The 25886-nt window shown below is 43.9% G+C and overlaps 2 protein-coding genes across 4 annotated transcripts in view; both read right to left on the bottom strand.

Moving 5' to 3' along the window:
- The window catches only part of LOC115202838 (kinesin-like protein KIFC3), a 67748-nt gene extending 56199 nt beyond the window's left edge, over positions 1 to 11549 (bottom strand). Inside the window, exons 1-2 of one of the 2 annotated variants that reach the window (XM_029766907.1) lie at positions 10793 to 11549; positions 5567 to 5672 (exon numbers count right to left, since the gene is read on the bottom strand). In XM_029766907.1, coding sequence (XP_029622767.1) covers positions 5567 to 5614 — 48 coding nt within the window. In that variant the 5' untranslated portion in view covers positions 5615 to 5672; positions 10793 to 11549. The remainder of the gene's footprint in view (positions 1 to 5566; positions 5673 to 10792) is intronic. The other variant, XM_029766909.1, reaches the window with a different exon arrangement.
- A 2760-nt stretch (positions 11550 to 14309) lies between these two features.
- LOC115202837 (cyclic nucleotide-gated cation channel beta-1-like) overlaps positions 14310 to 25886 on the bottom strand; it is a 63877-nt gene continuing 52300 nt past the window's right edge. For both annotated transcript variants that reach the window (XM_029766902.1, XM_029766900.1), the window contains 15 exons: positions 25544 to 25692; positions 25176 to 25382; positions 24035 to 24243; positions 23734 to 23784; positions 23531 to 23617; positions 23353 to 23417; positions 23023 to 23145; positions 22687 to 22828; positions 22354 to 22513; positions 22066 to 22163; positions 21747 to 21830; positions 21460 to 21578; positions 21086 to 21232; positions 17082 to 17265; positions 14310 to 16886 (listed from right to left, as the gene is read on the bottom strand). In XM_029766902.1, the coding sequence (XP_029622762.1) occupies positions 16671 to 16886; positions 17082 to 17265; positions 21086 to 21232; positions 21460 to 21578; positions 21747 to 21830; positions 22066 to 22163; positions 22354 to 22513; positions 22687 to 22828; positions 23023 to 23145; positions 23353 to 23417; positions 23531 to 23617; positions 23734 to 23784; positions 24035 to 24243; positions 25176 to 25382; positions 25544 to 25692 (2041 nt within the window). In that variant the 3' untranslated portion in view covers positions 14310 to 16670. The remainder of the gene's footprint in view (positions 16887 to 17081; positions 17266 to 21085; positions 21233 to 21459; positions 21579 to 21746; positions 21831 to 22065; positions 22164 to 22353; positions 22514 to 22686; positions 22829 to 23022; positions 23146 to 23352; positions 23418 to 23530; positions 23618 to 23733; positions 23785 to 24034; positions 24244 to 25175; positions 25383 to 25543; positions 25693 to 25886) is intronic.

Here is a 25886-nt window from a genome sequence, read left to right as displayed (position 1 = left end):
CAAACTTGACTGGTAATGTATATCTGATGTTTACTTAGCTATTTCACTAAACATCATCGCGTTCAAAGAAGTGTCCAAATCAGTAACACCAAACAGATACAGCATACCCTGTTTCCAGTTTATGGTTGTTGACAACAGCCACGCGAATACGACAACAGGTTGTAAGCAAGTTCATTTTGCGATATTTGACAGATATTGTTTGTAAACCATTGAAGGCCAATATATTAATTTGAAAAAAATGCTGTCGATGGCCGCTATAGGTTCTAAATGGTTAAAAAGTGAGCCAACATGTTTAGTACTTATTTCAAAGACTGATCATAAATTATTTCATGCGCTCTCGTGGCTCTGTAGCAGACATACAGTGCATTCGGAAAGTATTCAGACCCCTTGACTTTTTCCACAGTTACTTCATAGCCTTAATCTAAAATATATTAACTAACAGAAATGTTCCGAGTGGCCTCCCGCATGGCGCAGTGCTCTAAGGCACTGCATCGCAGTGCTAGCTGTGCCACTAGAGACTCTGGGTTCGAGCCCAGGCTCTGTTGCAGCTGGCCGCGACCGGGAGGCCCATGGAGCGGCGCACAATTGGCCCAGCGTTGTCTGGGTTAGGAAGGGTTTGGCCGGCAGGGATATCGTTGCCTCATCGCACACTAGCGACTCCTGTGGTGGGCCGGGCGCAGTGCACGCTGACCAGGTCGCTAGGTGTACGGTGTTTCCTCCGACACGTTGGTGCGGCTGGCTTCCGGGTTGGATGCGCGCTGTGTTAAGAAGCAGTGCGGCTTGGTTGGGTGGTGTTTCAGAGGACGCATGGCTCTCGACCGTCGCCTCTCCCGAATCCGTGCGGGAGTTGTAGCAATGAGAAGACAGTAACTACTAACAATTAGATACCACAAAATTGGGGAGAAAAAGCGGGTATTTATTTTTTTTATGTTCCTCGTCAAGCTACACACAATACCCTATAACGACAAAGTGAAAACAGGTTTGGAAATTTATACAAAATAAAAAAACTGAAATAACTCATATACATAAGTATTCAGACCCATCGCTATGAGACTCGAAATTGAGCTCAGGTGCATCCGGTTTCCATTGATCCTCCCTGAGATGTTTCTACAACTAGATTGGAGTCCACCTGTGGTAAATTCAATTGATTGGACATGATTTGCAAAGGCACACATGATTTGCAAAGGCACACGAAGGAATTGTCGTAGAGCTCCGAGACAGGATTGTGTCGAGGCACAGATCTGGGGTACCAAAACATTTCTGCAGCATTGAAGGTCCAAGAACACAGTGGCCTCCATCATTCTTAAACGTATGAAGTTTTGCACTGCCAAGACTTCCCAGAGCTGGTCCCCCGCTTGGAGTTTGCCAAAAGGCACCTAAAGACTCTCAGACCATGAGAAACAAGATTCTCTGGTCTGATGAAACCAAGATTGAACTCTTTGGCTAACCCTATTCTGCATGATGCCCTACCTTAAATTGTGTCGTTGTCACCCCTCCCTTGGAGGTCTGGAGAATTTTGTATTGTCAGAAGTGTGCTCTATACACAAAATTAACAAAACCCCATCGAAATGTTGATATAAAGCTGCAATTTCCTGGCCACCCATACGCACTGTTGCATCTACAACACTAATCTAGTTAGTGCTATTGGAGAACCAGCCAACAAGTGCTCAGCAAATGTGGGAACTCCTTCAAAACGGTTGGAAAAGCATTCCAGGTGAAGCTGGTTGAGAGAATGCCAAGAGTGTGCAAAGCTGTCATCAAGGAAAAGGGTGGCTACTTTGAAGAATGCCAAATATAAAATATATTTCGATTTGTTTAACACTTTCTGTGGTTACTACATGAGTCCATGTGTTATTGCATAGTTGATGTCTTCACTATTATACTATAATGTAGAAAATAGTAAAGTAAATAAAAAACATTGAACGAGTAGGTGTGTCCAAACTTTTGACTGGTACTGCATGCATGCATGCATGCATGTATGCATGCATGCATGTATGCATGTATGTATGTATGTATTTTTTACTCAAGCCACCCGCGGGCTGGATTGGATCCGCAGGCAGTATGTTTAACACCCGATATGGTGTAATGTGCTAACCCACTGTGCTCACACTTAAAATAGCCTAGTCATCTTCTAAATGCGTCTTTTAGCCATTAACATGCAAATGAAGCTAGGCAGTAATCCGCTGTGGGCAACATTGCATGACCATTTCCTAATATAACATCTACCCGTCTCTCATACACAGTTTAATTGGGCCAGATTAGCTACAGCTGAACTGAGGCTCTGCTGTCTTTTCCACATCTTCTCTTGTTCAGAATCTAATCCGATTTAAGTTGTGTTGAAATGACCGTGAGACTAACGGTCCACTGTGTAACATTTACATTAGTTATAGAAAGAGAGTGATCTTTGTGTGGGTGCAAGACAGTCGGATGAAGTTGTCCGTTTCCCTAGATGAGGGGTGTCAAACTAATTTGCACACAGGGGCCGCAGTCGGTCTTCGATCAGGTCCGGATGGCCGCATTGAAAATTGGTTGAATTTCCTCACCTTCAAAATGTGTGTACATTTTTAATTTTTTTTAATAGTCCTTTATCCATCGTTTTTTTGAATTTCCGTTGCTCCCTGACTGTCTAGCTTTAATATCTGTGAATAATTGCAAGCTAGACAGTAAAATATATATTTTTACTCCAACCACCCAGGGGCTGGATTGGACCCCCTGCTGGTCAGTTTTGTGATTCACCCCGTAATGAATTTGGGGAAGATAAGCTGATCCTAGATCTGTGCCAAAGGGTAACTTCTACCCTGAGCATGCCATGAAGGCTAACCAACATCAGTGCCAAGAGACTGTAGTCCTTCTGTGTGGCAGACACAGCAGCAAACAGCACCACCTACTGGTTATCTGGTAATGTTCACATTCTACAATAATCTGCTTCCAATCAGAGCCGTTATATACTGCTCAAAAAAATAAAGGGAACAGTTAAACAACACATCCTAGATCTGAATGAATGAAATCATCTTATTAAATACTTTTTTCTTTACATAGTTGAATGTGCTGACAACAAAATCACACAAAAACAATCAATGGAAATCCAATTTATCAACCCATGGAGGTCTGGATTTGGAGTCACACAAAATTAAAGTGGAAAACCACACTACAGGCTGATCCAACTTTGATGTAATGTCCTTAAAACAAGTCAAAATGAGGCTCAGTAGTGTGTGTGGCCTCCACATGCCTGTTTGACCTCCCTACAACACCTGGGAATGCTCCTGATGAGGTGGCGGATGGTCTCCTGAGGGATCTCCTCCCAGACCTGGACTAAAGCATCCGCCAACTCCTGGACAGTCTGTGGTGCAACGTGGCGTTCGTGGATGGAGCGAGACATGATGTCCCAGATGTGCTCAATTGGATTAAGGTCTGGGGAATGGGCGGGCCAGTCCATAGCATCAATGCCTTCCTCTTGCAGGAACTGCTGACACACTCCAGCCACATGAGGTCTTGCATTAGGAGGAACCCAGGGCCAACCGCACCAGCATATGGTCTCACAAGGGGTCTGAGGATCTCATCTCGGTAGCTAATGGCAGTCAGGCTACCTCTGGCGAGCACATGGAGGGCTGTGCGGCCCCCCAAAGAAATGCCACCCCACACCATGACTGACCCACCGCCAAACCGGTCATGCTGGAGGATGTTGCAGGCAGCAGAACGTTCTCCACGGCGTCTCCAGACTCTGTCAAGTCTGTCACGTGCTCAGTGTGAACCTGCTTTCATCTGTGAAGAGCACAGGGCGCCAGTGGCGAATTTGCCAATCTTGGTGTTCTCTGGCAAATGCCAAACGTCCTGCACGGTGTTGGGTTGTAAGCACAACCCCCACCTGTGGACGTCGGGCCCTCATACCACCCTCATGGAGTCTGTTTCTGACCGTTTGAGCAGACACATGCACATTTGTGGCCTGCTGGAGGTCATTTTGCAGGGCTCTGGCAGTGCTTCTCCTGCTCCTCCTTGCACAAAGGCAGAGGTAGCGGTCCTGCTGCTGGGTTGTTGTCCTCCTACGGCCTCCTCCACGTCTCCTGATGTACTGGCCTGTCTCCTGGTAGCGCCTCCATGCTCTGGACACTACGCTGACAGACACAGCAAACCTTCTTGCCACAGCTCGCATTGATGTGCCATCCTGGATGAGCTGCACTACCTGAGCCACTTGTGTGGGTTGTAGACTCCGTCTCATGCTATCACTAGAGTGAAAGCACCGCCAGCATTCAAAAGTGACCAAAACATCAGCCAGGAAGCATAGGAACTGAGAAGTGGTCTGTGGTCCCCACCTGCAGAACCACTCCTTTATTGGGGGTGTCTTGCTAATTGCCTATAATTTCCACCTGTTGTCTATTCCATTTGCACAACAGCATGTGAAATGTACTGTCAATCAGTGTTGCTTCCTAAGTGGACAGTTTGATTTCACAGAAATGTGATTGACTTGGAGTTACATTGTGTTGTTTAAGTGTTTCCTTTATTTTTTTGAGCAGTGTATAATGCCTGAATGCATGGAGAAGTCACAACATGCCATCCTTTATACGATAAGGGGGGGGGGGGGGGGAGTGCTTCACACGGACCACTCCCTAACCTCATCATCTCCACTACTGCAGCCAAACAAGTCAAACCGTCCAGGACTTATTTAACAAACAGTTTACAATAGAGCACCAAACCAGAGACTGACTGTGTGATCCAAACAAACACTATCCCCATGCGTGAGCTCATACACATTTGTGCAAACACAGACATGGCATGTTTAGGAACATAGTGTCTTTGGCAAATATTTACAGAATACATTGTCTAATGTGTAAGCTAGTAGCTGCGCAGACACACACACACACACACACACAGGGTTGGAGCTACGTAATCACTCTGCATAACATGTAATTTTCCACCAGAAGTCTCTTATTCTCTTTCCTGCCTGTGACTCACCCAGCCCATCCCCCGCAAACCACACTGACTGTGTGTGTGTGTGTGTGTGTGTGTGTGTGTGTCTCTGCTGTCTCTACACCCCACACTGGTGTCTTGTCCAACGATACCTTGCTCGGGGGACCATGATCGAGAGGGCGTGGAGGGGGGGCAGAATTGTCTCCATCTCCATGAGAGTCCAACATATGAACTGTCTAAGCAGTTCCCACAATAACAGTCCGAACAGGTACAGAGCCCTAGCCGATAGCCCTGACCTTCATCTTCCCTCACATCAACATGAAATTAAGTTAAAGCGGTCTAATTTTTCTCAGCTACGCAGGTCCAACAGAGGGTCAGTCCGTTCAGTCCGTTCTGCTCGTGACTCCTGCCTCTGGAATGCCATGCCAGTGATGACGTGAGGAGAGGTACTGTAGGGAACATGCAGAACAAAATGGAATGTCCCTGTACTGTCTATGTGGGTGTGTGCTCTAGCAGTATGTATTTTACAAACACAGTCCCCTCTGGTGCAGTAACAACTGGGAGTGCTTTTTAAAACAGTGGTCCTGTTAAAATAAGTCACCCCCACATTGACTGAGACAAAATGTTCTAACAATAAGAGAGGGATGTTACCCACACTTACAGTTATTCCTGACGCAGGACTTATAACAAATGAACAGGCTCTCCCCATTACCCAGCATGTTGAAAATCTGCTCCAGTCAAATCAAGATCACTGTCCCATGACAGATCTGTAAAAAAAAAAAAAAAAAAAAAATAAAATATATAAATTCTAACTTGGCAGGAAAGTAGGATAACTCATGAATCGACTTCTATTTTTAGATCATTGGCACGGTTTGTAAAGCCGACTAGACACACCCTGAGAACAACCACCTCATGTAACTGCCTCCATGTGTTCCCCCTCTCTCCAAGGGCTACTGTTCAGGATGCTCGTGTACAAAAATGGAAACCAAACCATGCAATTCAAACTGACACGCTGGCTTTAAAAATGTACCCAAGCCAAGGTGAAATGTCGTGTTTTTTTGTCTCTCTCTATCCCTTGACTTTTTCCACATTGTTCCATTACAGCCTTATTCTAAAATTGATTAAATAAATACAAATCCTCAGCAATCTACACACAATACACCATAACGACAACGAACAGGTTTAGAGATGTTTGCTAATTTATGAAAAAATAAAAACAGAAATGCCTTATTTACATAAGTATTCAGACCCTTTGCTATGAGACTCGAAATTGAGCTCAGGTGCATCTGGTTTCCATTGATCATCCTTGAGATGTTTCTACAACTTGGAGTCCACCTGGGGTATAATTCAATTGATTTGGAAAGGCACAAAACTGTCTATATAAAAGGTCCCAGTTCACAGAGCATGTCTGAGCAAAAACCAAGCCATGAGGTCGAAGGAATTGTATGCAGCATTGAGGGTTCACAAGAACAGTGGCCTCCATCATTCTTAAAATGGAAGAAGTTTGGAACCAGCAAGATTCTTCCTAGAGCTGACCACCCAGCCAAACTGAGCAATCGGGGGAGAAGGGCCTTGGTCAGGGAGGTGACCAAGAACCGATGGTCACTCTGACAGAGCTTCAGAGTTCCTCTGTGGAGATGGGAGAACCTTCCAGAAGGACAACCATCTCTGCAGCACTCCACCAATCAGGCCTTTATGGTAGAGTGGACAGACGGAAGCCTCTTCTCCATAAAAGGCACGACAGCCTGCTTGGAATTTGCCAGAAGGCACCTAAAGGACTCTCAGACTATGAGAAACAAGATTCTCTGGTCTGATGAAACCAATATTAAACTATTTGGCCTGAATGCCAAGCGTCATGTCTGGAGGAAACCTTGCACCATCCCTACGGTGAAGCATGGTGGTGGCAGCATCATGCTGAGGGGGTGTTTTTCAGGAGCAGGGACTGGGAGACTAGTCAGGATCGAGGCAAAGATGAACAGAGCAAAGTACAGCGAGATCTTGATAACCTGCTCCAGAGCACTCAGGACCTCAGACTGGGTCGAAGGTTCACCTTCCAACAGGACAACATAGGAGTGGCTTTGGGATAAGTCTCTGAATGTCCTTGAGTGGCCCAGCCAGAGCCCGGACTTGAACCTGATCAAAAATCTCTGAAACTCCCCAAATACAGGTGTGCCAAGCTTGTAGCGTCATACCTAAGACTCAGTGCTGCCAAAGGTGCTTCAACAAAGTACTGAGTAAAGGGTCTGAATACTTAGAAAAATGTATTTTCAGTTTTTTATTTTTAATAAATTAGCAAAAAATTCTAAACCTGTTTTTCCCTTACATTATTGGGTATTGTGTGTAGATTGAGGGAAATAACGATTTAATACATTTTAGAAAACCATCTGTAACGTAACAAAATGTGGGAAAAGTAAAGGGGCCTGAATACTTTCTGAAGGCACTGTGTGTGTGCGTGCATGCATGTATATATTACAGTGCCGATTTTTTGCAAAAATAAATTATATAAATATTATTTTGGGGGGGGGGGTCTTGTCTGTTTTGCATGTTATTTGGACGTTAATACGTGTCACATATCAGTTTGCAAAGAATGTAAAAATATATATATATCAGAGTTAATAAAGCTGCATACACACGGTCTCCAAAAGGCAGGTGTTTCAGCCTAGCTCAGTGCTTTCTGTGGTGGTGGGGCGAGCCAGCAAAAAAATAGGAGCATTGCTCCGTGATCGGCTAAATGTCCTGTACGTCATGGGGACACTACGTCATTGCGAAGTTGATATCCTTAGTAAGGGTAGACATCCAAAATGTCAAGCCTTTGGGTCCTGCCATTGAGTTATGTTACAAGTGCCCTTCCAAGAAGGCTCAATGTCATTGGCCACAGATAAAATAACGTCAAATCAAGTTATATGTACAGTAGCTTTGATTGGACTGATCATGTCAACATCTTACTTTCAAAGTCTTAGATAGCAGTCATCATCATGAATCAAGTCGACAATCTACTGGCAAATCATCTTTAATCCTTGTCATATGAAGAGAAACTATAGATAAAGCGTATCGGTGCTCATCGGCCATTGGATAAAAAGATTACACAAGTTGGAAATCTCATATTCAACAAATGAGTCTTTTGGAAGGAATCAGTGACTAACTGCAAGCAGTGCAAAGCAACCAGTAGCCTGCTATTCAATGGAGTGGCTGTGTGGGTTTTTCCCCCCTGAGTTCCCACCATAATCCAGACAATAGCAGACTTTGATGAAAGTTTGATGACAAAACTGCCGCGCCATCTTCATGTTTAAGTGAGCACATCACAAGCCAAGGTGAGTCCAAAAATGTCTTGTATGCTGCTGCATGTATTATGTAATACACAAGGGAGATATGTATACTGTAGCTAAGAACGTAATACTAAGTGTATGTTGTGTAGTAAGCTGTTAGTAGGCCATGTGCCTCACCCTAATAATTTGGTCTATTTTCTCCTCTTAATTTCGCCCAACGTTACTGACATGTAGCCTATAACCTGTTTTTGAGAAAAGTCATCTAATATTGTAAGAGGTTTCATTTTCTGCTTATATTCCCCCTTTATTTATCCTACAGTTCTGACTTGGTGTACAGGGAAAATTCTGTAAGAGCAGCCCATGTTCTGAATTCTGTCTACATTTCAAAAGTGCTCTACACATAGTCAATATAACTATGTCCATCGTCACACGCTCATTAATGTCTTAATTGAAATCACAGAATGCCTCTTATCCGCTCATCATTCCCTTATGCCATAGTGTGTACATCTCAATTGTCAGTAGAACCACATTCGTTTAAGCAAGTTTTTTTTAAAGACAGTAAATGAGACTGAATTAACGGTTTCGCTGCCAGACAAGGCTCTGCTGATAGCCAGGTGTAGCGGTGGTAAGGATTCAATCCATTGTGCTGGAAAGACAGCTCTGCTGTTGAGACAGCTTTATGTAGGCCCTAACAGTTTGTGGGCACAGCTCGTCGTCATTATAGTGCAATTAAATGTATTATTTAGTGTTGTGTCTCTTTGTTGGCATGCATCTAAAACATTTTTGGGGAGTTTGCCCCACCAAGATGTACATGCTAAAAATAACCACATACATACACAAACTCAGCAAAAAAAAAAAAAGTTATGGCCCTTTTTAAAGGACCCCGTCTTTCAAAGATAATTCTTAAAAATCCAAATAACTTCACAGATCTTCATTGTAAAGGGTTTAAACACCGTTTCCCACACTTGTTCAATGAACCATAAACAATTAATGAACATGCACCTGTGGAACGGTCGTTAAGACACTAACAGCTTACAGACGGTAGCCAATTAAGGTCACAGTTATGAAAACAGGACACTAAAGAGGCCTTTCTACTGACTGCAAAACACAAAGATGCCCAGGGTCCCTGCTCATCTGCGTGAACATGCCTTAGGCATGTTGAAAGGAGGCATGAGGACTACAGACGTGGCCAGGGCAATAAACCACGTATAACAACACCTGCACAGGATCGGTACATCCGAACATCCCACCTGCGGTAGAGGAGTCAACAACAACTGCCCGAGTTACACCAGGAACGCACAATCCCTCCATCAGTGCTCAGACTGTCCGCAATAGGCTGAGAGAGGCTCGACTGAGGGCTCGTAGGCCTGTTGTAAGGCAGGTCCTCAGACATCACCAGCAACAACATTCGCCTATTGGCACAAACCCACCGTCGCTGGACCAGACAGGACTGGCAAAAAGTGCTCTTCACTGACGAGTCATGGTTTTGTCTCACCAGGGGTGATGGTCAGATTTGCGTTTATCGTTGAAGGAATGAGCGTTACACCGAGACCTGTACTCTGGAGCAGGATCGATTTGGAGGTGGATGGTCCGTCATAGTCTGGGGCGGTGTGTCACAGCATCATCGGACTGAGCTTGTTGTCATTGCAGGCAATCTCAATGCTGTGCATTACAGGGAAGACATCCTCCTCCCTCGTGTGGTACCCGTCCTGCAGGTTCATCCTGACATGACCCTCCAGCATGACAATGCCACCAGCCATACTGCTCGTTCTGTGCGTGATTTCCTGCAAGACAAGAATGTCAGTGTTCTGCCATGGCCAGCAAAGAGCCTGGATCTCAATCCCATTGAGCACATCTGGGACCTGTTGGATCGTGAGGGCCATTCCCCCCAGAAATGTCCGGGAAATTGCAGGTGCCATGGTGGAAGAGTGGGGTACTTAATGCAGCTGGTGGCCACACCAGATACTGACTTGTTACTTTTGGTTTTGACCCCCCCTTTGTTCAGGGACACACTACTCCATTTCTGTTAGTCACATGTCTGTGGAACTTGTTCAGTTTGTGTCTCAGTTGTTGAATTTTGTTATGTTCATACAAATATTTACACATGTTAAGTTTGCAGGTTAAAATAAACAGTTGACAGTAAGAGGACTTTTTTTTTTTTTTTTGCTGAGTTTAGATGCATACATACATACGTCGGCGCACACACACCCCCCTTTCACGGTCGCACAGGTCAACATTGAAAGAAAAACGCTGATTACATTTTTCTTTTTTGACATGCGTGGAAACGGCTGAATGGTGTGAACCACAGCTGTTTTCAGTGAATTGGATGTGCTCTGTTGCCATTTTCTGTACGCACCGAAAACAAAAAACAGAGCAATTTGATAATGTTGCTTTGGGCTGTAATGTCAGTGTTGGGCGCCTCGCCAAGTAGGCTAATATCCATAGTCAATATTACTACCACGCTGCCAAATCAATACGCAACTCGCGGTTTGACAATATTGTTAATACAAACCAACATTTTTTTGACAAGGTAACTACAACTTACTTTGTAAACGCGTGAGCAAATGTTAAACAATGTAATACAAATGGGGAAATGGAAAGGAAAATAGTACAACTCTTACCACTCCGTCCAACACGCGAAACCTCCCCTGGTTATTCCCGAGTTGACCAAATAAATCTAACTCGCATCAATAGTCTCAATCAAAATGCGGTTGGACTGTGTTGCACAGTGCAAATCATTTAGTAGCCTATCCAGAATTCAGAGGTGCAAATATTTCCGTGGATACGTTTTTTTTGTTGCCCCGGCCGAAAGTCAAGTCTCCTTGCGACTTGAAGTTGGAGTGGATTCACCAGCTGACTGCACTTCAGAGACCAGACATATTGCCGCGTTAAAAGAAATACGCGGAATCGGAAATCTCCGATTTCATTGGGTTCAAGACAACTATGTACTCGGAAATAAACGAGCTCAGACAGGGTTTTTTTTTTTAGGGGCTTGCAAGTCGGAAACTTGGGCATCTGTCTGACCTTCCACTTTCCAAATGTCCGATGTCATGATTTGACCTAGGTTCTTTTCGAGCGAGACTTTTGACAGATGTTTCTCACGTTGTATTGTTGCTTGACCGCTGACCGATATCACGCTCAACTGTTTGGAGTAAATATCTTAACGTTATACTCGTTTATCCAAGAAAATACTTGACAAGGGAAATGCAGTTACAGTATATGCGAAATAACCTAACATAGCAGGCGTAAAATAAACACCTGAAACTAGATCCCCAACATACTGGTCTTGGCGGGAAATGGTTATCTTCTGCTGCTGTTTAACCAATCCAGTAAATGTGGAGGCGGAGTTAAGACGGAGTATCGCCTTGTTCACATCCAAAAGCGGAAGTCATGTCACAGGCTCTCTTTCCATTTCCCGTGAAAACCGGAACATCCGGTTGATAGGGACTCGGGTAGAGGCACTTTACTGGGGACATGAGCAGAACTCTGGAAGGGGGAAATGGAGTCCCTAGAGAAAGCAAGTACAAGATGGGTGTCAGGGATGAAGAGGCAGTATTATCATAAGGAGACGTGTACTTGGAAAACGGAGGAGGAATGGAGGGAGAAAAGAGAGGGAGAAGAGGTCTAAGAGAGTGAGGGAAGAAGAGGGTGAGCTTGAGGTGGATACAAATGGCGGAAAAAGGGAGATGGTTTGTCAAAGAAGAATGGTAGTGTTGGGTTTTATTTCACTTATTAGATGTGATGCATTACCATTTACAGTAGATGTAGGCCTAAGTATGAACGGACTGTAATGCACTAAGAGGTTTATATTGTATTAACATAGATTGAGCAACATATAATAGACATGACTAACTGGAGGGTTGCTGGCTAGTAGGAGTGTAGGCTGAGTAGACTCGTGACACACACACACACAATGCCTGGTTGTGGGGCCGCTCAAGGACAGGTGTACGGGAGGGGCTGGTAGAATGGAAGATAGCTGTAGCACAAAAGCAGATACTGTCCTAACTGTAGCATAAAAACAGGCACTGTCCTTGGGTGTCTGACTCTCGGGTACACACATGAAGATAAGCTAGAAGACAACTATGCTTGGCAACAAAGATGCGTCTAGAGGCTGGGACCAGCCTGCACGCCAACGATAGGATGAGTAAGTTTAAACCACGCTCATCCTCCCTCTGACAGGCCAGCAGTGAGCGGGAACTATCTCTGTCAGAGTATTTAATGAAGAACTTATGATGTCATGTTCAGTTCTCTGTTTGCCCTGCGAGGTGTTACAGTGAACCCGTATATACGAAGATTGCATTTACCATTTATTCTGCTTGACTAATTATATTGAATAAAAAAGCTGAGAATATATTCAGTGACTTAGTGTTAAATTCTGTTCTGATACCAGATGGAATTGACGCAACCCAACAGTAGAAAGTGTAAGCAGAGGGAGCTGAAGACAGGAGGAGAAATGAAGTGAATGAGGGTGACGTATCAGAGGTGGTAAATGCGGTAAAGTTATCGGAGACCGAGGTATGCACCGATGATCTGGATAAAGAAGAGTCTGTCACCGTAGGAGTGAAGTTTATGGAAAAAGTGAACCCTTGCCTTTTGGCTTGATCCATTTGTGGTTTCACAGTGGGTGAAAAAAGAGTCGGGTCATGTGGAATCGGTGAGGTTAACTAGAAGTGGTCTAGTGATAATTGTTTGTGTTTCAGTTGGGCAGAGGGAGAATGCGCTCGAAGTAAAACGAATGGGGGCAAGAAAAGTGAATCGTTTCGTTCTCAAGAAAAGGGCACCAATGAAAGGAGTGATAACTGGGGTAGCGGTAGATATAAACTTTGACCAGCTGAGGGCAAAGATTCACGGTGTACATGATGGTCGTCGTTTGATGCGACGCAGACGGGGTGGCGAGGGCGGGTAAATGGAAGAGTCATTGTCTGTTCTTTTGACTTTTAAAGTTGAGTCTTTGCCTGACAAAGTGAAGTTAGGATATATAAGTTATCCTTTACGAACGTATGTGCCGAAGACATTACCATGTTACAGGTGTCAAGCTGATGGGCATGTGGCAGCAGTGTGTAGGAGGGAGGGTCCAAGGTGTGAGAAATGTGCAGAAGGGCATGCGATAAAGGAATGTGTAGTATTGGGGAAAGTAGAATGTGTTAACTGTAGGGGTGTCCATGGAGCTGGGGATTAGAAATGTCCCGTGTGAGAGAGGCAGGTTAAGGTTTCCATGGTTAGAGTAGAGCAGAAGTTGTCATATGATGAGGCAGTGAAGAAAGTAGAGGAAGATGGGTTAAGGGGGAGGAGTGGTGAGAGTAGTAGAGATATACCAGTACAGATGGATAGGCCAAACAGTGAAATAAGTTTCAGTAAGATTTTTAGCACTTATAACAATGGTTATTAATTGTACTGCAGGCATGGATCGGAAGTCTCAGAAAATGGAGGTTGTGGTGGCAGCTGCAGAGAGGTATTTGAATGTGCCAGACTTGACAGCAGAAGAGTTACAGGATGTGTTAAGTGGTGATCTCCCATCCTTTCAGGGTGATGGCATGAGGTAGGAATAAATACATTTAATTAGTGGAGTAGGGTGGTGTTAATTTTATTTTATATAATTTTGAAATTAGTGAGTATATAGTGTTAGATGATAGGGTATTTATTTAGCACATTTTTCTTTTTCAAGTAAAGTACAAGGGAGTTGTACTGCAGTCTAGTAGGTGGCGGTAATGCAACAAATTGGATGCCAACCGCCGTTAAACCTCAGAAGAAGAAGATAGGGCCTCGGCAAGGGGTATTTGCGCACAGAATATATTTTCCCCCGCAGCGTGTTTCCTTGACTTTCTCATTGGTCAAAAAAACTACAGCACAATGAATACATTATTTTTTTTTTACTGATCTGCACTGTGCTTTACTCATGCGAATGTCCCGTTTAGAAGACCTGTCAAAAGCTGAAAACTCAAGCGAAACAGTTTTTCACTGTGCTCTGAAACGTCTTCATTACCAACCAGTGGTCCTAATGCAAATCACGAGAGCGTAAAATATGTATATCAAGTAATCACTTTGTTGCTTTTAGTTTACCACAGTTCTGACCTATAGCGACTGGCAGACATAGGATGCAGGTGGGCTCTCTCTTTCTCTCTCACACTTTACACAATCTTCAGTAAGCGCAATATTTTTATTGTTTACAAGCTGCTTACATATGCATTCACCATACCTATTACAATACTAGGCAAATTGTCATCTATAAAACATTCTTCATTATCAAAAATCTATCTGAATCCAACAAGGGAGTTTACATAGCCAGCTTTATTCAGCTGTTGGTTCCAAAGATATTATTTAAACACTAAACAACAACAACAAAAATATATATAAATGCTTGACTTTGGATTCACAAGCTTTCATTTCCAAAATGGTTCAAAATGATACTTTCTCAGTTGAAAATGACACAGAAAAGCACGTCCAGTCGACTGATAATATAGCCACGTTAAAAACGGTCTCGTAAAAAACATGAAATACGGGCCTAATCCCTGAGCGTTACGCTTAAGGGCTGGATTCAATCCGTATCACGGAAGTATCTAGGAAGATCCACGTTAAAAATGTAAAGGTCATTTTCGATTGAGCCGACATATGCAGCGTTTACCGCGAATCTAGTATCCGCGAATGCGGGATCATATAACGCAGATCTTCCTCGATATCCTACTTCTTGCGATAGGGATTGAATCTAGCCCCTAATTCTTCTAATAGCACCTAGGCATCTTTTTATGGCTGAAGTATGCTATGGTGTGTAAAAAGAACCCACTATGACTTAAGGTCACTGATAGATATGGGAAGGGGTTGGAAAGTTAACTGTAACATCAGTTAAAATGTGACTCCGACCACAAGCAAGTACACACTTCATCACACCCTGAGATGTAAGCACAGCATTGGACAGAGGATAGTTCTGAGGCTTGCTCAGCGTTGTTTTGTTCCCGCCTTTTTATTCTGCCTTTTCCCGTTTGGTTGAGACGGACACAATGAACACTTCCTCTGACTTTCTGCACCTCTTCCTGCTCATACACGCTCATTTCCACATTTTTTACACACACACACACACACACACACACACACACACACACACACACACACACACACACACACACACACACACACACACACACACACACACACACACACACACACACACACACACACACACACTCTCTCTCTCTCTCTCTGACCTCGAAACACAGTAACTCAGTAAAATTATTGAAACCCATTTGTGCTCCTGCTGTGTCAGACAGGACACATGGCATGACCCTGAATCAGCCAATCAGATTTCGACTAGTGTGATGCGTCACGGCACCAAAGAAAACCAACAGAGGACCACTCACTCTTAGTTCAAATACGAAGAAAAAGATAAGAGAAACACAGATGATTTCCCAAAGATTAAATGCTAAACATACTTTTAGAGTCAAAGACTAGTGTTCACTCCTGTGAAACAGACTACAAAAGAAAATGGCCTCTCTTTTAAAAAGGAATGGCTAAAGAAATATGGAAACCAGCAACATCTAGGTTTTGGTTAAGGCCATATTGCCTCTGTCACAGGTCCTAGGGGAGTGTGGCAGTACTTAGAAGCAGGAAGCAGTAGCAGACCTGGAGCTAAGCCCCCTGGGTAATGGAGTTTTATAACCATAAAGGCTCTATAGGATTATGAAGCATCAATAAGGATTAAAGGGGCAATCTGCAGTCGCTACATACATTTTTGAACATATACATTAATAATATGTACCCATTAATTCTTGAAGAATATAACTTATAAATGTCTCATGAGTTTAGTTCAACTGCCATACCGTTTCAGAACCCAAAATATAAGCTTGTTTTACTTCAATGTTTGTGAACAAAGCAAACGTAAACAAACACTATATAGCCTCAAAACATGCATAACACTACCTTTTGATATCATAGATGGTCAATCCTTCCATCCATAGCTCTATGAATTTGACAGTGGTTACATTTCTTCAGCACCATCCCACAGCTTTTTACCGAAAAAGGGACGGGAAGTACACGTTATTGTTTCAACTGCTAATTGCCGCTTTATGGTACTAAAACGCATTTAACACACACAACAGTGAGACCACGAGAGAGTGAGGGACAGAAGGGGCACACAGAATATCCCAGAATATGAAAGGATAACTCTGTAAAGTGATCTTTCCCGAGGGGGACATATGCCGTGTTCACGTCATGTCGGAAACTCAAACATTTCTGACTTGCTTACTCGTTATAGAAAGATGATACCCGAGTTTCCCACTTGGGAAGTATCAGAATCTACCAATAGGAAGCTCTACGCATATAACTTACGTTCATTTTGACTCGGAGATCCAGAGTTTCTGACATGAAGTGAACGCGGCAATAGAGAAATAATGTATTTTTTTTTGCCATTTCGGTCTGAAATCTCAGTCAATATACACACAGAAGAGTAGTGGGTGATCACAACATTTCTTCCCCTCTCTTTCTGTCAATTTCCTTCTCGGTCTCCTTCTACTTCTTCTCCATCTCCTCCTCTTCATCTCCAGGCTTCTGCTCGACGGACAGGAGCTCCTCGCCTTCGTGATGGCGTGTCATGCGGATGAGCATCATGCTGTCGGTCGTCTCGGAAACTGCATCTTCGTCATCCTCGACCCGGGCATCTGTAGGGGCGATGGGGGAGCGATGGTGCACCATCGGGGAGGGAGGAGATATGGGGAGGCCAGAGGACTGGGGTGAGAGGGGGGTTTGGGGGTGAGAGAGAGAACAAAGATTGATTTCAGACCATTTTCATCCACCCACAAAAAGAGAGAGAGAGTAGGAGGGAGGGTGTGAGAAGGGAGAGTTGCGGTCAGACACAGAGGTAGGTGTGTTGTGTGTATGACACTAGGTGTGTGCATGTAAATGCATGTGTGTACTGTTTACCTCAGTCTCGGCAGGTTTGTAGCCCTCTTTCAGCTTGGCGAAGGTGCCCTTAATGCCTGCCTGCTCTGTAACCACCAGGGCTGCTTTGAACAGCTTGGGGGTCTCTGGCCTGTCTGGGATCACCTCGGCAGTCTCCTTCGCCTCTGCCTTTTCCTCTGGCTTCTGATCCTTCGTCAGCATTTTCCTGGAAAGGGAGGAAGGCAGGGAAAAGTTATGGTCAGGTCAGTCAGACTGAGGTAAAGCTTTTAGATATGGTCTCACAGTGCATACACACTGTGTACATTGATGCATTTTGTGGGCTTGAAACATTTAGGCATTCACACATGTGGTATACACATGCAAACCAATACACTGTATACAGTTGAAGTCGGAAGTTTACATACACCTTAGCCAAATACATTTAAATTCAGTTTTTCACAATTCCTGACATTTATTCAGAGTAAAAATTCACTTTCTTAGGTCAGATAGGATCACCATTTCATTTTAAGAATGTGAGATGTCAGAATAATAGTACAGAGAATGATTTATTTAAGCTTTTATTTCTTTCATCACATTCCTAGTGGGTCAGAAGTTTACATGCTCTCAATTGGTATTTGTTGGGTTGCCTTTAAAATGTTTAACTTGGGTCAAATGGTTCAGGTAGCCTTCCACAAGCTTCCCACAATAAGTTGGGTGAATTTTGGCCCATTCCTCCTGACAGAGCTGGTGTAACTGAGTCAGGTTTGTAGGACTCCTTGCTCGCACATGCATTTTCAGTTCTGCCCACACATTTTCAATGGGATTGAGGTCAGGGCTTTGTGATGGCCACTCCAATACCTTGACTTTGTTGTCCTTAAGCCATTTTGCCACAACTTTGGAAGTATGCTTGGGGTCATTGTCCATTTGGAAGACCATTTGCGACCAATCTTTAACTTCCTGACTGATGTCTTGTCTGATGTTGCTTCAATATATCCACATAGTTTTCATTCCTCGTGATGTCATCTATTTTGTGAAGTGCACCAGTCCCTCCTGCAGCAAATCACCTCTACAACATGATGCTGCCACCCCCGTGCTTCACGGTTGGCAAGGTGTTCTTCGGTTTGCAAGCCTCCCCTTTTTCCTCCAAACATAACGATGGTCATTATGGCCAAACAGTTCTATTTTTGTTTCATCAGACCAAAGGAAATTTCTCCAAAAAGTACGATCTTTGTCCCCATGTGTAGTTGCAAACCGTAGTCTGTTTTTTTTATGGCGGTTTGGGAGCAGTGGCTTCTTCCTTGCTGAGCGGCCTTTCAGGTTATGTTGGTATAGGACTTGTTTTACTGTGGATATAGATACTTTTGTACCTGTTTCCACCAGCATCTTCACAAGGTCCTTTGCTGTTGTTCTGGGATTGATTTGCACTTTTCACACCAAAGTACGTTCATCTCTAGGAGACAGAGTTGTCTCCTTCCTGAGCGGTATGATGGCTGTGTGGTCCCATGGTGTTTATACTTGCGTACTATTATTTGTACAGATGCACGTGGTACCTTCAGGCATTTGTAAATTGGTCCCAGGGATGAACCAGACTTGTAGAGGTCTACAATTTTTTTTCTGAGGCCTTGGCTGATTTCCTTTGATATCCCTATGGTGTCATTATTCTGACATTTCACATTCTTAAAATAAAGTGGTGATCCTAACTGACCTAAGACAGGGAATTTTTACTAGGATTAAATGTCAGAAATTGTGAAAAACTGAGATTAAATGTATTTGGCTAAGGTGTATGCAAACTTCTGACTGCAACTGTATATATACAGTACCAGTGAAAAGTTTGGACACACCTACTCATTCCAGGGTTTTTCTTTCTTTTTACTATTTTCTACATTGTATAATAATAGTGAAGACATTAAAACTAAAAAATAACACATATGGGAACATGCAGTAAACAAAAAAGTGTTAAACAAATACAAATATTTTTTATAAATGAGATTCTTCGAAGTAGCCACCCTTTGCCTTGATGGTAGCTTTGTACACTCTTGGCATTTTCTCAACCAGTTTCATGAGGTAGTCACCTGGAATGCATTTAATTTGTGGAATTTCTTTTCTTAATGTGTTTGAGCCACAGTTGTGTTGTGACAAGGTAGGGGTGGTATACAGAAAATAGCCCTATTTGGTAAAAGACATTAGTCCATATTATAGCAAGAACAGCTCAAATAAGCAAAGAGAAACAACAATCCATCATTACTTTAAGACATGAAGGTCAGTCAATTCGGGAAAATTTCAAGAACTTCAAGAAGTTTCTTCAAGTGCAGTCGCAAAAACTATCAAGCGCTATGATGAAACTGGCTCTCATGAGGACTGCCACAGGAAAGTAAGACCCAGAGTTAACTCTGCTGCAGAGGATAAGTTCATTAAGAGTTAACATCCTCAGCAATTGCAGCCCAAATAAATTCTTCACAGAGTTCAAGTAACAGACACATCTCAAAATCAACTGTTCAGAGGAGGCTGTGAATCAGGCCTTCATGGTCGAATTGCTGCAAAGAAACCACTACTAAAAGACACCAAGAAGAAGACTTGGCGAGACTGTCTTGGGCCAAGAAACATGAGCAATGGACATTAGACCAGTGGAAATCTGTCCTTTGGTCTGATGAGTCCAAATTTGAGATTTTTAGTTGCAACCGCCGTGTCTATGTGAGATGCAAAGTAGTTGAACGGACGATCTCCACATGTGTGGTTCCCGCCGAGGAGGTGTGATGGTGTAGGGGTGGTTTGGTGGTGACACTGTCTGTGATTTATTTAGAATTCAAGGCACACTTAACCACCCTGGCTACCACAGTATTCTGCAGCGATACGCCATCCCATCTGGTTTGCACTAAGTGGACTATAATTTGTTTTTCAACAGGACAATGACCCAAAACACACCTCCAGGCTGTGTAAGGGCTATTTGACCAAGGAGAGTGATGGAGTGCTGCATCAGATGACCTGGCATCCACAATCCCTTGAACTCAACCCAATTGAGATGGTTTGGGATGAGTCGGACTACAGAGTGAAGGAAAAGCAGCCAACAAGTGCTCAGCATATGTGGGAACTCCTTAAAGACTGTTGGAAAAGCATTCCTCATGAAGCTGGTTAAGAGAATGCCAAGAGTGTGCAAAGCTGTCATCAAGGAAAAGGGTGGCTACTTTGAAGAATCTAAAATCTATTTTGATTTGTTTAACACTTTTTTGGTTACTACATGGTTCCATATGTGGTATTTCATCATGTTGATGTCTTCACTATTATTCTACAATGTAGAAAATAGTAAAAATAAAGGAAAACCCTTGAATGAGTAGGTGTGTCCAAACTTTTGACTGGTACTATATATATATATATATATATATATATATATATATATATATATGGTAAAAGACATATGTGTATATATATATATATATACACACACACACACACACACACACACACACACACACACACACACACACACACTGCACCGCCCTGTCCTCACTTATGAGATAAATTGATTCCACGGATGAGTTAGAGCAGGTCATGAGACTGTTTATCCAGACATTATTCCCTCCTAACTTCTGCCAGCCTCTCACTTAAACCAATAATACTTAATCAGGAGCTCAAACTCCTCTTAAGCATTATCTAAGAGAGAGAGAATTACAGTAGAGAGGGAAAGAGATACAGAATGGACGAACAAACAGAGGGAGATAGTGACAGATGGATGAAGAGATGAAGCGGAGAGATAGAGGCTATGGTAAAGAGAGAGAAATAGAGAGCACCTTTTGCCTCGCCATCATGTGAGCGATCACAAGGTCGGTGGGTATGATCAAAAGCCCTACGTACAATATGTAGTGGGATGTGTGTTGGCTGTGGTGTAGGTTAACCATCCCCTCCACCCTTCCCCAAGACTCATATCCCACGTCCCAGCCCATCCATTTGACCTTCCCGCTCAGGCCTTTTGGCTGTGTCCTGGGTAAGAAGAGAGGGATAGGTGAACTGGAAAGGATAGGAAAGTTGGATTCGAGAGGTCACCGCCTCACTTGGCCTTCTTGCGGAGGAGTTTCTGGGACTCGGGGTAGTGCACCAGGATGTCTGAGAGGTCCCGCTTATCCAGGATGAAGAGGTTAGCGAATCCGTGAGCCATCACGTTGGCCGTGCGTCTGTTCCCCCCGCCCCCTGCCAGCAAGCTGTCCAATCGGAGGACATATATGGGTTATACGACAAACAAACACCAAACACATGCTTAGAGACATGCTAGAGGCAAGCTAGAGACGTAGCATGCACATTTTTGCATGCATGAGTGCTGAAACAGGTTCATTGGGATTGTGTACAATGTACAGCCCTTAGATATTCCAAAACATGATACTGTATATGAGGAAAACATTTGGACCAGGGATTAAGGGGGAGCTCTCACCTAATTTCTCCAAACACAGAGCCGGCCCTGATTGTCACAAACACAGTCTTCAAATCAGGTCCTCCCACCACCTGAACCTCCCCCTGCTTGATGATATACATCTCCCTGCCGATCTCACCCTGCCCACACGGGACACACAGCACATTATAGCAGATCATAGCAAACACACACAGGGATGAATTAGAGGTATGGTTTACAGAGGGAGAATGGACCACGTGCAAGTGATTTAGGCTAAGCTTGGGGTAAAGCTGTGATGGGAGGGTGCGGGCATTACTCCATTGGCCTACCTTTTTACAGACAAAGTCCCCAGGCAGGTAGACCACAGACTTGAGCCTCATCAACATGTCAAAGATCATCTGTCTGTCACAGCCCTGGAATAGAGAGAGAGAGAGAAAGAAAGAAAGAGAGAGAGGGGGGCAGATATAGAGGCAGGGAATGGAGAGACATGAAAGAGGGAGTTTAGTACAATTGGAGAAAAAAAAGAGAACACAAGAGAAAGAGAGAAAGAGAGAGAGAGAGAGAGTATAGTATAGTATGTATTATTGAAGATTTGACAAAGACGAGGGCTGCAATGTCTCAGTTTCTGCGTTGGACTCTTTCCCTTACCTGGAACAGGGCCACTTTACTCACAATGGAGTAGTTAACATCCACAGCCATGTCCATCCTCATCTTATCTGGCAGCTGGATCAACAGCTCCTGCTCATCTGTAGAGAGAGAGAGACAGAGAGACCAAGAGACAGCAAGAGGGATAAAGGTAAGGAGGGAGAAAGATGGACAGAGAGAAGGAAAGAGATAGGGGGATGGTGAGAGAGCAAATAGGCCAGTAACAGAAACAGCATCTTTGTAACGTTTCGTCACGCAGCACTCTCACAACCTTTAGCCAACGTTCCTCACCCAGCATGCCCTGTATTTGCCAGGTGTAGTCGTACCAGGTCTTGACTCGGTTCTGGACCTCTGTGGGGATGTGGTAGGAGGTCATGTACTTGATGGTGTTGTCCATACAGGCCCGGTAGTAGTTCTGTCCCGCTGTGGCAGCCCCCACCACATCTCTCATCTGGAACAGCAGCAGAACAACAAGCCTTTATGTTCAGTAGGCGTGAAACGGAACAAAATGCTCAGAAACAAGAACATACTATCTGAGCCATCAATCTGAGCCATTATTTTCTGTTGGAAAACGTTTTGCTATGGCATGCCCTAACGAACATGAATTGTTTTTGCTGCACCTACCTGACCAATCATGATGGAGAAAGCAAAGACGCCGACAAAATAGTTGACTAGCTGGAATGTGATCTCAAACACGGTGGTTGGGTCCGGGAGACCACCGATGGTGATCAGGGTCTTTACAGCAAAGTAGTAACACCGGATATAACTGGGCAGACAGACAGAGGTACTGTATACACACAGATGTCCGACAAATACACACGCGCACACACGTCTGGGATAAATAAACACTTCTAAAGGTGACCGCAGAGGAGGACTTGGAAAAAGCTGGATGTTTCGTGGTAATGTGGTTGGTATGAGGTTTTCCACTGTTTTGTGACTGTTTAGCGGTATTCTCCTCACCTGTTCCCTTTGCCGTTGTAGACCCACTTAGTGGACCCGAGCCCCTCATAGTCAGAACCCCAATAGAACAGACAGGCGTTGATGTGGAGAGAATACAACAGGTAGGAAGTGGTCAGGATCACTCTGAGGGAGAGGAGGGGAATGAGAAAAAGTTACTAGAGCTCAGTAAGGGCTACAGCATCCTCTGCTGGCTAACTATGTGTATTGTGTTTTGAGTATGTTTGTGTAGAGTTTTCTCTGCTGAGTGTTTTGTGTTGAGCGAATGTCCAGTGTAGAGTATGTATGTGTGGATGATGGTCAGAGTGTGTTCTGTGTGTCCCTCTCTGGGACCTGTAGATGTAGGCTTTCTTCATTACTGCTTCCAAACGGTCGTTGAACTCAAAGAAAGCCATGTACTGAAACAGAGAAAGAGAGGCATCAGTCACTAATCACTAAGATCTAAGCACTCCAATGAATGTACGTGTGTGTGTGTGTGTGTGTGTGTGTGTGTGTGTGTGTGTGTGTGTACCTTCAGTAGGCGGGGGAATCTGAGGAGGGAGTTAACTCCGGTAAAGTAGTAAAATATCTCCATGGGGAACATACTGATACAATCCATCTGAAAGACAAATCATTCCTTTACAAACCAACACTCCTCACGTCCATCTGAGAAATATAGAGTTACTTATCTACTAGCCTAGTCAACAAGGAGAAACGGTGTAGCTTCAGCCTCACCTTGAATCGTTCTGTTGTCATGTAGTTGTCTCTCATGTCCTTTTTGTCACACTGCAAGAAAAGAGAAGACATTAAAACATCATTTTGTTCCTTGTATCTATAAATATGTACATGTATGTGTGTTTTAGAAGTGTTTCTGAATCTGTGCGTATGATTGTCTGTGTTGGCATACATTTTCTAGTACTACTTGCCATAGAGGGCCTGTTTGTGTGAGAGCCTGTTTGTGTATATGTGCCTCTCTGTATAAGCGTTGTGCATATGTGATTGCCTACAGTATATGTGAGTATCCAGATCCCCTTACCACAATATCTCCTCCGCGTACAAACTCCAGGCGGGGCTGAAAGACCAGGATGTCGGTGATGTAAATAAGGTCACAGGTGTAGTCCATAAAAAGCCACCAGTAGATGTTGTCTGCAGTCTGGTAGGGGAAGGCCCAGCGCACTGGGATCAGCCACACGTTCCAGTTCCACGCCATCATCACAAAGAACAGCCACACCACGTAGACAAGGTCTACAGGGAGACAAGAGGCACAAACATAGCAGAGCAGAGTCAACTACAGCGTGAATATAAAACCTCAGTGGGGGCTAAAGGGTATATTATGATTTCATTACATTTGTATCAGGGCTCAAGGTCAGGTTGATAAAGATAGTTTATATTTTATTGTCAAGATTCAGAAGTGAGTACCCCCTATCATTTAAATATATTGACAGCAAGACTTGAACTTGACATCAAATTCGCACTTCGGCCTCAGACAGAGCCTGACTGAGAATTCCAGTTCTTTTCCCCCTCCTTCTCTCCCAAAGTGTTTACTTGTAAGAGGCGAACTCATCAGCCAGTTGGTCATTTTTATATGTATTTTATTTAACTAGGCAAGTCATGTCGGTAAAGTAGTATCATGTGTTGTATAGGAATGTATAATGGTACAGGGGTATATGGTAGTAAAATTGGTGAGGGATATTGTCCACTATTATAAAGTTTTGGTCCTGGATACTGATTAGCTGAAAGTCGTGGTAAATTAGATTGTATACCCTGGGTATGACACGAAATGACTTGTTTACTGCTCTGGGGTTTGTAGCATATGGCTAATATACCACGGCTAAGGGCTGTATGCAGGCAATCCGCGTTGCATCGTGCCTTAAAAGTGGTATATTGGCAATATACCACACCCCCCCTAGGGCCATATCGCTTAAATATACCACGGGTGTGACCCAAAATTACTTGTTTACTGTATAATTATGTTGATAACCAGTTTATAATAGCAGTAAGGCACCTCAGGGGTTTGTGGTTTATGGCCAGTATACCACGGCTAAGGGGTGTACCAAGGCACTCTGCGTTGTGTCGTGCTAAGAACAGCCCTTAGCCGTGGAATATTGGCCATATACAGTACCACACCACCTCGGGCCTTAGTGCTTAAGTGTAATATGTTTTGGTATATAACTCACCAGTATAAGGGTCGATGCTGGAAGGGAAACGAAAGTCCACTATGGTTTGAAGCCAACTAGGAAGTGGGGGCATTTTGGGAAGTTTGAGGATTTTGATTGGGTATCCATAGAAGTCCCAGTACTCCTCCACCTCTTCCTCCTCCACCGGGGCTGAGATGTCCTTGGCCTCTTCTGGGGGAGGAGGGGGAGGGGGCGCCTTGGCTGGGGCTGGGAGTGAGAGGTCAAAAGTTATAGGTTATGTGAAAATGGATGTGGGTCAGGGTTGCATTTGTACATTTTAGAAAATCATTTGGCAATTGTATATTTTGCTTGTTGTAAGGTCAAGGGTCAGGGTCACAGGTTAAAGGTCATGTTTAGTGGTAACCTACAGGTTTGAGGGCTGTCTTCCTCAGAGTCGTCAGGGTCCATCAGTTTTTCCTTCTTGCGGACCGTCCTCGCCTTAAACAGCTTGACCAGTGTAGTCACTCTCTCTTGGACAATCACACTGCCATAGCTGGCCGCTGATGTTGGACGATCCCTGCAGGATATGACATCATCAGTGAGCGAGTGAGTGTGTGCAAGCGTACATGCGTGCGAGTGTGCCTGCGTGTTTGTGTTACAGGAGGTTGGTGGCTTCTTAATTGGGGAGGACGGGCTCATCGTAATGACTGGAGCGGAATAGGTTGAGTGGTATCAAATACATCAAACACATGGTTTCCAAATGGTTGATGC

This window comes from Salmo trutta, chromosome 12 (genome assembly GCF_901001165.1).
Source record: "Salmo trutta chromosome 12, fSalTru1.1, whole genome shotgun sequence".
Taxonomy (NCBI): Eukaryota; Metazoa; Chordata; class Actinopteri; order Salmoniformes; family Salmonidae; genus Salmo; species Salmo trutta.
This window is presented reverse-complemented; position numbering and strand designations above follow the sequence as displayed.